Source organism: Heloderma suspectum, chromosome 3 (assembly GCF_057233095.1).
Source record: "Heloderma suspectum isolate Gila_16-S chromosome 3, 16-S_ref, whole genome shotgun sequence".
Classification (NCBI taxonomy): Eukaryota; Metazoa; Chordata; class Lepidosauria; order Squamata; family Helodermatidae; genus Heloderma; species Heloderma suspectum.
In genome coordinates this window covers 94,264,181-94,277,629 of record NC_139460.1, presented here as the reverse complement: position 1 = coordinate 94,277,629, position 13,449 = coordinate 94,264,181, and the positions used below count along the sequence as shown (strand labels likewise).

Below are 13,449 nucleotides of genomic sequence, written 5' to 3'. Positions count from 1 at the left end.
CTCTTTCTGGCGCTACTTGGAAATACCCTCTGCTCTTCCCCAGTAGTATATTGGACACCTTCCGACCTGAGGGGCTCATCTTCCGGCGACATCTCTTTTAGCCTTGTGATACGTTCCATGGGGTTTTCTTGGCAAGAATACTGGAGTGGGTTGCCATTTCCTTCTCCAGTGGACCACATTTTGTCAGAACTCTCTGCCATGACCTGTCCGTCTTGGGTGGCCCTGCACGGCATAGCTTATGGCTTCACTGAGTTACGCAAGCCCCTTCGCCACAACAAGGCAGTGATCCATGAAGGGGCTGTTCCAGGTAGGAGAGCCCTATAGCAGTTTTGGACCTACACTGAGGGGGAAGGGGGTAACCTCCCCCAAGCTGGTGCCCTCCGGATAGGTTGGACTACAGCACCCATAATTCCCAGCCAGCATGGCCAATGGCTGTAGTCCAATGTATGGGAGCTGTCGTCCACGCCATCTGGAGGGCGCCAGCTTGGGGGAGGCTGTGATATCTCTGGGTTTGGTTTGTGGTGGGGTGGGATTCTTCCTCTCTCTGGACGGCGGCTGTCGCCTCCTCGCAGCCGGCTTCCGGCAGGCGGTCCACATTCACACGCACACGGGGAGAGGAGGCCGCGAGGAGGGCAGCGCCAATTCGGGGGAGGGGGCGGCGCCATCAACTCGGGGAGCGCCCGCGGGGCGGCGGGAGCCAAGCCGGCGCCACTTACATTCCTGTTGAAAGAGTTCCCGGGCAAGAGCGGTAGCGCCATGGTTGCGCCGGTCCCGCCGCCTCGGGGCTGGTGTTGCTGCCCGAACCCGGCCGGCCGGTCGGTCGCCCTCCGCGCTGCCCAGGCCAGAGGAAGCGCCGGCGCGCTGTTTGGAGTCCGGTTGCCTGGAGACCCCCGTTTGACGTCACAGAGGGCGGCGGGGAATGGGGCGTTCGCTTCCCCCGCTCTCGGCTGCCCCCTGCAGGCACGCGGCGCTTGCTGCCAAAGCCGGCCCTTCGTCGCGGCGAATCAGCCGGGTAGGCAGGCGGCTCGCCCCGCCTTGCCTTGCCGTGGGCCCCCCCACGCGGCTAGCATTACCCTCGGCGTCGGAATTTCCCTCTCGGCATTGCTGGGGATGATTCTTACGCTAATAATACACCTCTCCGTTTGAAGCTTAGGGCCAAAACAGACATTACTTCAAATATGTATCTAGCAGCCAGCTGCATCTCCCCCCCCCGGTCATTTTTACTCTAGAGTAGGCGCAGGAGGCCCGATCCTGATTTTAAAACCCCCACACGGGTTAGGGGTCAGATCCGGATCGGGGCCCTGCACTTGCTCTAGAGTCAAAAGGGTGCAGCTGCTAGACACAAGTTTAAAGTAATGTCTGTTTTGGCCCTTAGGCTCCATCTGACTGGACACTGCTTTGAAATACAAAAAGTAAAGTTAGTCGCGAAGGCCATAAGAATAAAGTACCAAAATCCACATTAGTGTAATAGCTTTGCTGACCCAATGTAAAGTTCATGAAAAATGGGCAAGCTTTTGAGATCTCCAGATCTCTTCATCAGGCAAGATGGTAGAAAAAGCAGGTTGGGGGAAAGCTTTGCACATTTTTTGTGAACGTTGGGTTGGCCTAATAAAATTATTACACAAATATAGATTTGAATACTTTGAAATGGTCTCCTCATTGTTGGCGGGGGATTGCCACAGCAGCACACAAACCAGCGGAATCAAAGTATGACATTTTCGTAGACATGTGTGGTGACATGATCTCTCATCCTTAAAATTGTAATACTCCCTGAATGGCTTTGATCTGTCCTGTCCTCAGAACTCTCAAAATTTTACCTTCTCTACAAACAAGAGACATTTCCCATGTTGTACACAGAATCTTCCTGTTTGACTCTGAACTCTACTGTGTGCCACAACCTCTATCACCTTTAGACTGCATCAAGATAGCAGGTTGTTGTTGTTTAAATCCCATTACAGTTTTTTATGTAACAATGCTAAGAAGTTTGAGTTATTGACAATTACTGGTGCTATGAATAGTCACTGTGCTTACTTTAGATATATTTAGACTGCAATTTCTATGCATATTTATCAAGGAGCAAATGCCATTGAAATCAGTAGGACTTCCAAGTAGACGTCCATAGTTAACATAGCACTGTTAAGTTTTAGTGTAATTGTCACAGGCTCTTTTTGCATTTCATTTCCATCTGACCTCACATTTACCATTTTTCTCTATGCCCATGTGTACCTGCCAAGTGAGGATAACACTTCATGCATCTGATAAAGTGGATTCTATTCTAATCCACACAAAAGCTTGCTTAAACCATAATAAATTTGCTCGCCTGTATGATGGCACACGATTCTTCTTTGTTTATGCCACAAAACTAATTTTGAAAAGACTTTCACGTCATATCTAAAGGAGCTTAACAGATGGGGCAGTTATGTCAAACCGTGAACATTTTTTTTAATTGTCCTTTTTTGTCATCAGTTTAATTTCAGGTCAATTGTGAAGCAAGTTAGACTACAGACTGAGTTTATATACACATTGGTTTTTGCAATAACATCCATCGTTGGATAATTGTAAATTGTCAAATTGCCCAAAAAATGTTTTTAACTGTACAAAACTCATTTTCCTCCCAACAACTCGAAAAATGTGTGCTCTCATCTGCCAGGAGAAATTAAGGATGTATACTTTTGTCAGCATCTTATTAAGAAAATTGCAAGTGAGATTGTAAAAGCCATCATTGCAACAATTAACATTCTGCAAAACATGTTATTTGCTCAGGCCCATATGCTGCTTCTTTTTTGTCTGTATCAATGTACAGAAGGGAAATGCAGAATCCCAAAGGATCTTAGGCTGCGCAAAGGATTTCTTCTCCCCGCCCCCCTAACGCTTTGCTTCTGCATGCTTATTTTTACTAGAAATGTAGGTCATGACAGAACATAATTATAAGATATTGGGATGTGACGCATGACTCAACAGTCATGTTCCACATTGTTTCTAGGAAGAGTCAGCTGTACTGGATCTAACCCCATAACCAGTTGACTAAGTGCTAATCATGGCTTCTGCCCGTCTTTATTGGCTGCCATTTTCTGTTTGATTCAAAAACCTGGTAACAGAGGCCAACAAGATGGCCTCTTTTGCCCATGAACTGAAGGCATGCCTTCTGCTGTTTTTTGGTATCTCAGCTCCTATTGGTATGATTCATGAACTACATCAGAGTAAGGCTGGAAACTATTATTTCTTACACATGAACTCTTCTGGAAGTATTACCACTACTTCTGCTGCTAACTGTGGTGAAGACAAACCAGTGTGGAGCCATTCCAGGCTCCAGTTTTCTACAATAAAGGGAAAGGCTGAAGTAGTTGGGAGCGCTGAAGGCTGCAGCCAAGGCTAGCAGCTGACTGAAATCATTCAGTAGGGGAGTTCAGATGGCATCCCCACCCATTCCAGGAATCTGTGAGAGATGCTGCAGGCACATGGGCTAGCACCCAACCAGCCAAAATGCACCCACCAGCTATACACACCACCATCCACCATTCAGCACATGTGAGAAAGGCCCCTACATCCATATCAATGTATGCGCTCAGAGATCCTCCATGCGAGGGAGGGATCCCTGTGTACGCTGGAATGCTAGAGCCGTTTCTCATACCTGCTGAACATATGGGTGGCAGGAGGTGCAATCCACCTCACACATTCCTTCAATGGAGGCTGGTAGCTCTGATGACAGCGGGGCAGTGAATCTGCTCCAGGTTTCAGTCAGAACTCTAAAAGAGCTAAACAAGGTATGAACACTGGAACCCCGAGCGGATTCATCACCCCACTGACATCAGAGCCACCAGTCTCCACTGCATTCCTGGAATATGTGTGTGTTTGTGTCTGTGTGTGGGCAGAGGGCTCATCTGAATCCCTTTTATCCCTCAACACTTGATGACTCACCAGTGATTGCATGAACTCACCTCGCTGACATTTATTGTACTTGAGGTAAGGCCAGGTAATATGAAAAATTAGCCTCTGGTGTCTCTCATCTGGGATGCCTGTCCCACGCATGCATTTCATCAGTTGATTCTGCAATCGTCAACTGATAAATACACACGTGGGAACCGAACCTGATGAAATTCACAACCTATTTATTGTCACTGGTGTTTCACAAAACAAAATGAATTGTGGATCAATGCCTAAGAATCTGTAAACTATAGACTGCAGTGCACTATAGGGCAGGGATAGGCAACCTTTTTGGACCCATGGGCACACTTGTCAATTTTCCAGGCCTGAGGGCACATTAGTACCAGGAATAAGCAACTGTGGAACTAGCTGGGCCTTGTCAGGTCCCCTTTATTTCCCAGTTCCATGCTATACTATAAGGACACCAATTCCTGTTCAGCAACAATGAAGTTAGCAGTAGCTTTTGTCCATACTGAGAAGTTACCTTTATTTCTTCACAATCCCTCCTCACTCATTACCTTCTCAGCACTTATACTTATTTAATGCCCAGCCTTTGCAGCCACTGAAGGCATTATATCTTACTCAGTGTCGTCCTCACAGAATTTTTATGTGAAAACACAACCCTCAGATCATTTTCAATCCAGAGTTCAATCATCATTTCCTTTCAAAAGGAGCCCAACTGAAAAAAGTCTCTTTCCACATCACAGTCTGTTTTTGGGGGGCTTGCATTTGATTCTCACCCTTTATAGCCACTTTATAACAGAATGAAAGAAAATTCCAGTTCACCAATTGTGCTGTTGAGAAAGAGAAGATTTCTCTCTCTCAATTATATTAAATGAATAGCTTTGTAAACAGTGCAGACTTGGAGATGATAATAAAGAATGCATCTCACATAGATTTTGATTTAATTTTGTATCGGTAGAGCTTGGTAAATGTCATACATGATCACATTAAACTGCAGCTGGTAATCTTTCTGCATATCTTTGTGCTTACAATTATTGCCTATTTCTTTTACCTATCAAGGCCAGTCAAATTGCTTTACATCTTTCTCAGTGTATGAATGTTGATTCTCTTCTAACAAGCCAATTGTATGCACTCAAAATGCATCCAGAATGCCCTACTGCGAGTTATTTTGTAAGCTGGCGGACTCACAAGATAGGTTTAGGGTGCAATCCTGTACGTGTTTAGACAGGAAAAAAAAAATCCTACAATTCCCAGCATGCCCCAGCCAGCCATGCTTCTAGCAGTGGACTTTTTTCTGTCTAAACACGCATAGGATTGCTCCCTTTGTGTTTTGTTTTTGCTTTGTTTCTTTGTTTGTAAGGAGTTTTTTTGCAGTCACCACCTTCACAGAAATACTAGGGTGCTTCCAGATGAGGGTTTTGTTGTGCCATCATCTCACCTCAGTCATACAATTTTAAGGAGGGTCCAGAAAATGTCACTTTCCATTTGCAACCCACTGTATGTTTCTCCACCCCTTCTTCGATCTTTTTTCTTACCACACAAAAAATCCATCAAGCTTAATAGTGGCACAATGCCTTTTGATTGATAGTGCCAGGAGCCGTCCGCCTGGAAGGACCCGTAATCGTGACTGGTTCGATATGCATTCCAGTGGCAGGCCAATCAAAGTCTGACAAGCCTCAAAGTCAGCTCTGCCTAATCAGCGCTGGCCGCTGGATCATGACTGAAACATGCTGAACTGGTCATGAGGACAAAGTGTACCTAACAGACCAGTCCATCGCTGCAAGACTTACCTCATGGAGGGCAGGCAGGGGGAAGACATGTCAAGTCGCTAATTAAGTGCTTTGAATAGGGTGTACAAACATTGTACAAGACCAGTGTTATCATAAAATATGTCATTATGCCTCTGTTGCAGGAATATATGACAAGTTGAGATGGAAATACCAATGCTTTGGACTGGGATGCCCAACAGCTCAAAACCATATTATTAAAGATAACTTGAAGGAGCAATTTATGCTTGTATGCATCCATCTATTCATATGTATATAAATGAAAGCATGCAGACATTTGGATTTATTATCCATGGGTCCGAGAAGAAAATGGGGAGAAGGCTTTCGGGGAGGTGGTAAAAGACTTCTCATGTATGTACACAAGTGCTTTCTAGGCCTTTTTCAATATGAAATGGAAGGGGACAGGAGAGCCCCCACCCACTCACACACACACACAAACACACACACACAAAGGATTCCATATGGAAGAGCCACTTTATAAAGTAGAATCATTGCCACCTATTCCAGTAGCTAAAACTGGTCCATAGTGCATTAACTGCATTGCAGAACCTTGTTAAGATCTCCACGCAAGGATGTTCTGAAGCAGCAAGGCACCTCTCACACACCTAATTTCTCACTACTCCAATTGCTGGGATCAATCCTGTTTGCATGTAGTAGTGGAGTAATTCATCCTCCAGATGTACCTATGTGGCTGGTAGAATACCAGCTCTGGTATCCCATCGTCAGGCAACAGTTAACATACCCTGAATTTTGACAATCAGGAAAGCATGGTATTGGGGAGCTACATTTGTATGACATACTGAACAATATACTGATTTGTGTTATTACAAGGTAAGAAAATTTTGTTTCTAGGTGGTGAACCTTAGGCTTTAAAATTAGATTTCCAAAATTCTTTCACGAGCGACTAGTCTCACTAAAAAGAGGCCTCGCTCTACCATTATGCTGAGAGAAGCAGCCACTTCTCATCAGCAATTTACTGGGCCAGCAAATAGAGCAATTTAGTCACTGTGGAACTCCTGAACAGGTCTTTAGAGCTGAAGCTGAAGCTTAATCCAGACAAGATGGAATCCCCACATAGATAGAATCAGTCTTCACAAGTAATTCCCTGTAGTTAAATGCAGCAAAGGAGAGGGGAAGCATTAATCCATAGGATGTGTGTTGCTTATGGCAAGTATGTATCTTGAGACTGGAGATCTGCTGGGGAGGCCCTTTGGGTTATGCCAGGGGTGGGCAACTTGTGGCCCTCCAGATGTTTTGGCCTATGGCTCCCATCAGCCCTAGTCAGCATAGCCAATGGTGAGAGATCACGGGAGCTGTAGGCCAAAACATCTGGAGGGCTACCACTGGGATATAACATCACACAACAAAGCCCAGTCTTCCAGAACTTTGTACAGAGCGTTCTCAGTGGTGGCACCCCTGCTGTGGAATGTCCTCCCCTTAAAGCTAACCAAATTTTTAGTTTGGTTACTTTAAGGCTTAGAGGTTAGATAGTCACCAAATGTGGTTACTTTTCAGTGCCAGGTTAAAATATATCTTTTCTACTGGGCTTTCTGATTAACAGTTGGGCCTAGGTATCAAAGCAAGATAGTTAAAGGGTGCTGTGGATTAAACTGGCCACTGACTGATTTCTGTGTATTTTATAGTATTTTATAATGGTAATATATTGTCTGTTGTGACTACCCTGGGATCATTTTACAACCTTGTTTTACTGCTTGTCTGTTGAGTTCTCTAAATGTATACCTACTACCCCTACTGCTCTCTTGTCTTTCTTTTTTGATGTATATGTAGTAGTAAGTCAATTTGCCTATATGTTAGAGAAGTGGTAGAAAGGGGAATGGTTGACTAAATGGTTGATTAAATAACCACAGTAATACTTTCCAGCCTGTGGAAGGGAGAATATGAGAAACCCAAGGCTTGGAAACACACTTATTTAACATGCTTTTTCCCCCTCAAGGTTTCCACTCTTTATACGTCACATGGGAATGCGTGGGAATAGGACCACTTCAGGAAATATTGGCTGTTTCTTCTCATCAGCAATTGCATTGGGTCAGCTCAAAGCAATTTGGTCACTGTGGATGTGGAACACTTGAATAGGTGTGTGGAAGGGTTTGGGGGATGGATGAGCATGGACAAGGTGAACGTACTTTGAGTGGGGAATTCTGCTCGTCCGGACAGAAGGATGCAACTGTTATTGAATGGGGTTGCACTCCTCCTTAAGAACCAAGACCATACCTTAGGGGTCATTCCAGACTCGGCACTGACTATGGAAGCACGGGTGGCAGCAGTAGCCAGGAGTTCCTTTTACCAAGGACAGCTGTGACCCTATCTAGGGAAAATGGGCCTGGCCTCCGTGACTCTTGCCCTAGTTATAACCAGACTGGACTACTGTAATGCACTGTATGTGGAGCTATCTTTGAAGATGACTCAGGAACATCAGCTGGTACAGAATTTATCATTTATGTAGTGATTAAATGTATATCCCGCCTTTCTGCCAAGCATGGCACTCAAGGCAGCTAACAATAATAAAATACAGCTTAAAACAAAATCTTGGTTAAAACATAACATAAAAACAAATCAGTCAACCACATAATACAAGACATAAAACCAGCAGTAAAAGACATGGCCAGCACCCAATGTGAGTGCTCGAGTCTTTCTTGGAGCTGGATGGTCAGATCATATTATACCAATCCTGTACCAGCTGCACTGGTTGGAAGTGCATTTCTGGCCCCAGTTCCGATTGCTGGCTTTGACCCTTAAAGCCTTAAATAGTTTGTGTCCAGGGTGTTTGAAGGATTGCCTACGCCCATAGGTACCTGCCCAAGTTTTAAGGTAATCTTTGGTAGCCATGCTCACTAGTCCACCACCAAGATGAGTAAGGTTGGCAGGCACTAGATATTCTCAAGGGTGACCCCTATCCTATGGAATTCCTGCCTTCATCTGTGGTTGCTTTTAAGTGCCTCAGTTATCCATGCAGTAGTGACATCCAGGCTGAACTACTGTAATGTGCTATACATGGGGCTGCCTTTGAAGACGGTTCAGAAACTCCAGCTTATGCAGAATGTGGCTGCCTGAGTCTTGGTGTGGGCAAGGCGATTTGATCACATAATGCCTATACTGCGCCAGCTGCACTGGCTACCGGTGTGTTTCCAAGCCCAATTCAAAGTGCTGGTTTTGACCTTTAAAGCCTTAAATTGTTTGGGACCAAGTTACTTGAAGGACCACTTTCACCCATATCAGCCTGCCCGCACTTTAAGATCAGAAAGAGAGGCCCTTCTCACATGCCCACCTGCGAGAGCAGTCAGGTGGGTGACCACACGTGAGAGGGCCTTATCTGCAGTGGCCCCACACCTTTGGAACAAGCCCGCCATAGGAGGTCCACCATGCTCCATCATTGCAGGTTTTTAAGAAGGCCTTGAAAACATATTATTTTACCTTGGCCTCCTGATACGACTGCTATTGTTGCTGTTACTGCTGTTATCATTGTTGCTGGTTTTATTGTTGTCTTATATTGTTTTTATTGTTATGTTTTTATCACTTTTTATATTTTAACTGTTCTTCTGTATTTTATTGCTGTAAGCTGCCTTGGGAGGGCTTCTGCTCTGAAAGGCAGCCAAGAAATGCTTTAAATAAATAAATAAGTGGGTTTCAAACCTTATCTGTTCTCCTTGGCTTTTAATTGAAAACTTTTGTTATTTGTTGCTGAATTGTACTTTGACATTGTATTTTATTGAAACTGGGTTTATTTAAAATTGTTCATATTTAATATGACTGTATTAATATGTTTGTATTGATTTCATATTGGAAGGGAGCAATCCTATCTGGATCGACGGTCCCCTCCGACCCCGGAGGTGACTGCCTATCCTGTGCAGGATGGGAGGAGTGGTGAGGAAGAGATCTCCTCCTTGCTCTCCCCGCCCTGCTTTTGTGGCTAGACAGCCGATTTCGGCTGTCTAGCTGCGGGACCTCGGAGCACAGGAAGCAGCGGCTGGACAACACATACAATGTGTCATACCAGCATTTCTGACCTCCGAGCCCCGCCCCACCCCCGGGAATGCCCCATTTTCGCCACTCTGCACTGCTCTTACGAGCACAGAGCATGGGGCAGATCCGTGCTGCCTAAGAGACGGCGTGGGAGGGGGTGGGGGTCGGTTATCCAGGAACCAACCTATTCTATGACTATCTAGCTGCTGACTAGCGGCCATAGGATTGTGCCCTAAGTTGCCTTGGGAAGCCTATGGACTTGAAAGGTGGCTAAGAAATGGATTAAATAAGCAAAGAAACGAATACTACAGAATTGTTGGGTAGCATTGTGTGGGCATCTGCCTCATTCTTTTTCCAGCACTTGTAGTGCTTCCTGGCAGGTTTCAGACAGAAATAATAATAATAATAATAATAATAAATAATAATACAGACCTCACTTAAATAATAATAATAATAATAATAATAATACAGACCTCACTTCACAGATAAGAAAAGGCTTTAGAACTCTGAGGAATGGTAATCTTGTGGTATAGATAGTACAAAACACATCCAGATACCTTGTAAATATATCATCTAGGACAAATGTGTGAACATGAAGGCTTTGTCATAACAAATACAAATGTTGCCCAGCTGAAGCAATCAGAACCAGCATTGGTTCTCCATTCCAGCTGGGTTAAGCTTGCGTAGAACCTGACCCTGGCTGATCTACTTACCTTAACAAACACATTTATTTAGTCAGGCAGCCTTCCCAACCTGGTGCCCTCTGCATGTGTTGGACTGTAACTCCCATCATCCACAGCCAGCATGGTCAATGAAGTCCTGAAAGCCCAGCCACTGACTCTACTCAGAAAGTGCTCTTAACCTGCTGCTCTCTAACTTTGAAAATTCCCCAAGCATGACTCCAGATTTCCCCTGAAGCTGAATGAAAAGATTATCTGTTCCCTCTCTCCCTAGTTCTGCATTTTTACACTTAGGGCTTTTCTACATGAGGCATTTATCGTGTGCTCATCATTCTCTACTCATAGATGTTTACGGTTTCTTTAGTCGATGCCATGACCTTCCACTTTTGCTTCTGTGTCTATCCAACGCTTTCGCTGAGTTTTTTAGAGCAGAGAAAATGCAGCATTTAACTGTGAAACTGAAAGAAAGTACAATTTCCTCTTCTGTATTTGTGCTATTCTGTTATACCACAGTGCCACCTAGAGGGTATGTAGCAGGAAAGCAAGAAAGGAAACACTCCTTGTGTAGTGCTTGGATCTCGTTTCTTTCATGAAACCGAAAGTAGGTACAGAGGATTAACAGATGATTAACAGTCTCATGTAGAAAAGCTCTTAATTTTTCTGAGAAAAGGAAAAACTCCCCTCCAATTTTAAAATTCCCAAGGCCATGCTAAAGCTTTCTGTGCCAGTCAATCTTAAAATCTAATATTGATCAAGATTTCTTAAAAGATGTGCCAGCACTCCCTGATCATACTGCTGTTGTGTTGTGTCCTAGATTCAGCATCTATTTCAATTTAAAAACATGTTTTGAAGAGAAACATCCTTATTTTTAAAATAAGAGGCTTTCCAGCTACCCTTTGTAGGCCTATTTGAGGATCTATTGATCAAAGTGGCTCTGAGAAGCCACCATTTCTCTCTGGAATATGATAGCCTCTTGTCCACAAAATACCCTAATGCTATGTAAGATATTCAGACAGTGGATATAGTTTGTGTTTTGAAGCAGCAAAGGGGGGCAGCGGGAGAGACTCTAAAAGCTCTTTTATCACCAAGCTCATTGGGGCTAGTTTTGTTTTGTTCCTTAGTTCTTCTTTATTTTATCTCTCTTTCCTCCACCCTTTCTTCTTTTCAATGTTTACCTCCTCTTTCTACACTTCTTCCTAGTAAATAACAAGCAATTAGGAGAACGCATCCTTTGAAGGACCAAATATATTTGCCTGTGTTCCACTAGAGGGATTCTAATTGCCCAGCAGGCTGATTCTATGCTGCCATGGTGCTTGTAAGCCAACTTTCCCCAACCTGGCACCTCCAGATGTTTTGGACTAAAGTTCCCACCATCCCCAGCCAGCTTGGGAACTGTAGTCCAAAACATCCAGAGGGTGCCAGGTTGAGGGAGGCTGCTGTAAGCCAATGAAATGGCATGTATTCTAGGCTAGAGGAATAAGGTGGTGCCCTGCCTCCAGACTCAGTTCCTGTTTGAGATCTCGGCTTGCCATTACGATGGATGATTTGTTGGCAGAGCATTGCACCAGCACTAGAACATCTTCTTGTTTGCTCTGGTGGGCATGCCAAGGCCATGAAAGGTCCAACACTCAGCTCCCTGTCTGTGGGCTGTGCAAGGCATTCAGGGCATATCTACGCCACAGACCTAAATTGTTTTATATGCCATTCTCTCTCTGCAGGGAGCCTAGGAAGTGCAGTTCTCTGAAGCAGGGCTGATTTTAGAGGCAAGCAACCAGATGTGGGAGGTGTCAGGCTCATGCGGTGGCCCTGGCCATTTGCTGAACTGTCCATTCAGGAGGTGGAACAGATTGTATAGTCTTTTTGTCTTTCACTTGGAAAGCTGGCAGTGCTGACCTTTATGTGGCCAGCTTTGCATTCATGTTTAGTGGCTGTTGCTTTTATTAGAAGGAAAATGTCTGCCCTCCATGCCCACTCCACAGATGTGGTAGGTGTGAGTGACTGTGATCAAATGCATGGGTGCAAACATAGCATCTCATAGGAGAGGGGTAGATCCTGTATGCAAATTGTGCATCAGAGTAGTGGCATAGGCCACAGATGCAGTTTAAAAAATCAGGTACTCAGCAGCTGAAGAAATGGAGGGAGTGCCAACGATACTTCTTACCTGGGGTGCTATTGAGTTTAGGGCCATAGTTGCTCGAAGGGTGGGGTGGGGCTAGGAATCTCTAAAGCCAGATCTACACTTGTGTCATATCATTATGATCCCATCATGGTAACACTATATCCCTCTGGCGCATTTATACCTCATAGGACACACAATGACATTTGTTGCGGTATTTTGGATAATGTGGAATAAAAAGCAGGAAATAACACTACAAAAGCGGTATATCAAATGTGTAATGTGCCTCAGCATTATTAGTGCACTTCAGTACCGCTTTGAAGATCTAGCCTAAGAGAGAATTCTTGGAACTTTTGTCAAAATCCACAGAATTCTTTGGGGGAAACCATGACAGTTGCATTGGAATAAAAACTGCAGTAGGTTTGTTGTGTACATGTGCCCTTGGATCAGGAGAATAGGGATCAGGAATGGGGAACGTAAGGCCCTCCAGATGTTGATGGACTGCAGCTCCCAGAAGCCCTGGCTAGCATAGCCAGTGGTGAGGGACGATGGAAGTTGTGGTCCAACCACATCTGGAAGGCCACACATTCCCCCTCCCTGCCTTAGGTAACAAAATAGTCTGTGTTAGTCTTATTTTGTTTCGTGCCTCATGTATCTGTTTCCAATACAAGGTGCTACAGTAAAGATAATACTACTAGCCCGGTGTTCCATGGTGTTTCACATAGCTTCTGATCCAGCTCTCTCTAGGAATCTTTTGCAATGACTTTGTTTTGGTTTGCTCATTATAGCCACTATGCAGAGATCACTTTATAGGGCTCCATGTAGTGGCTATTATGGCAAATGAAGCTTTTTGTGCACAGTAGCTCCCTGCGCAGATGGACAATGCCTCTGTCAAACTTTCTGTGTGGCAGCTTGCAGTTGCATGATAAAAGAAGCCAGAGTCATTACACATAAAAAGCTTGTGATGCGATGCTGTTAACATACTTGATAACTTCAT

The 13,449-nt window shown here is 44.6% G+C and overlaps 1 protein-coding gene across 2 annotated transcripts in view; it reads right to left on the bottom strand.

Moving 5' to 3' along the window:
• Nucleotides 1-902, bottom strand: part of EFHC2 (EF-hand domain containing 2) — a 71,105-nt gene extending 70,203 nt beyond the window's left edge. For both annotated transcript variants that reach the window (XR_014789128.1, XM_084843889.1), the window contains exon 1: nt 717-902. Coding sequence is in view for 1 of the 2 variants with exons in the window: in XM_084843889.1 (XP_084700015.1) it covers nt 717-758 (42 nt within the window). In the remaining variant the exon portion in view is untranslated. The remainder of the gene's footprint in view (nt 1-716) is intronic.
• Between the last annotated feature and the right edge of the window lie 12,547 nt (nt 903-13,449).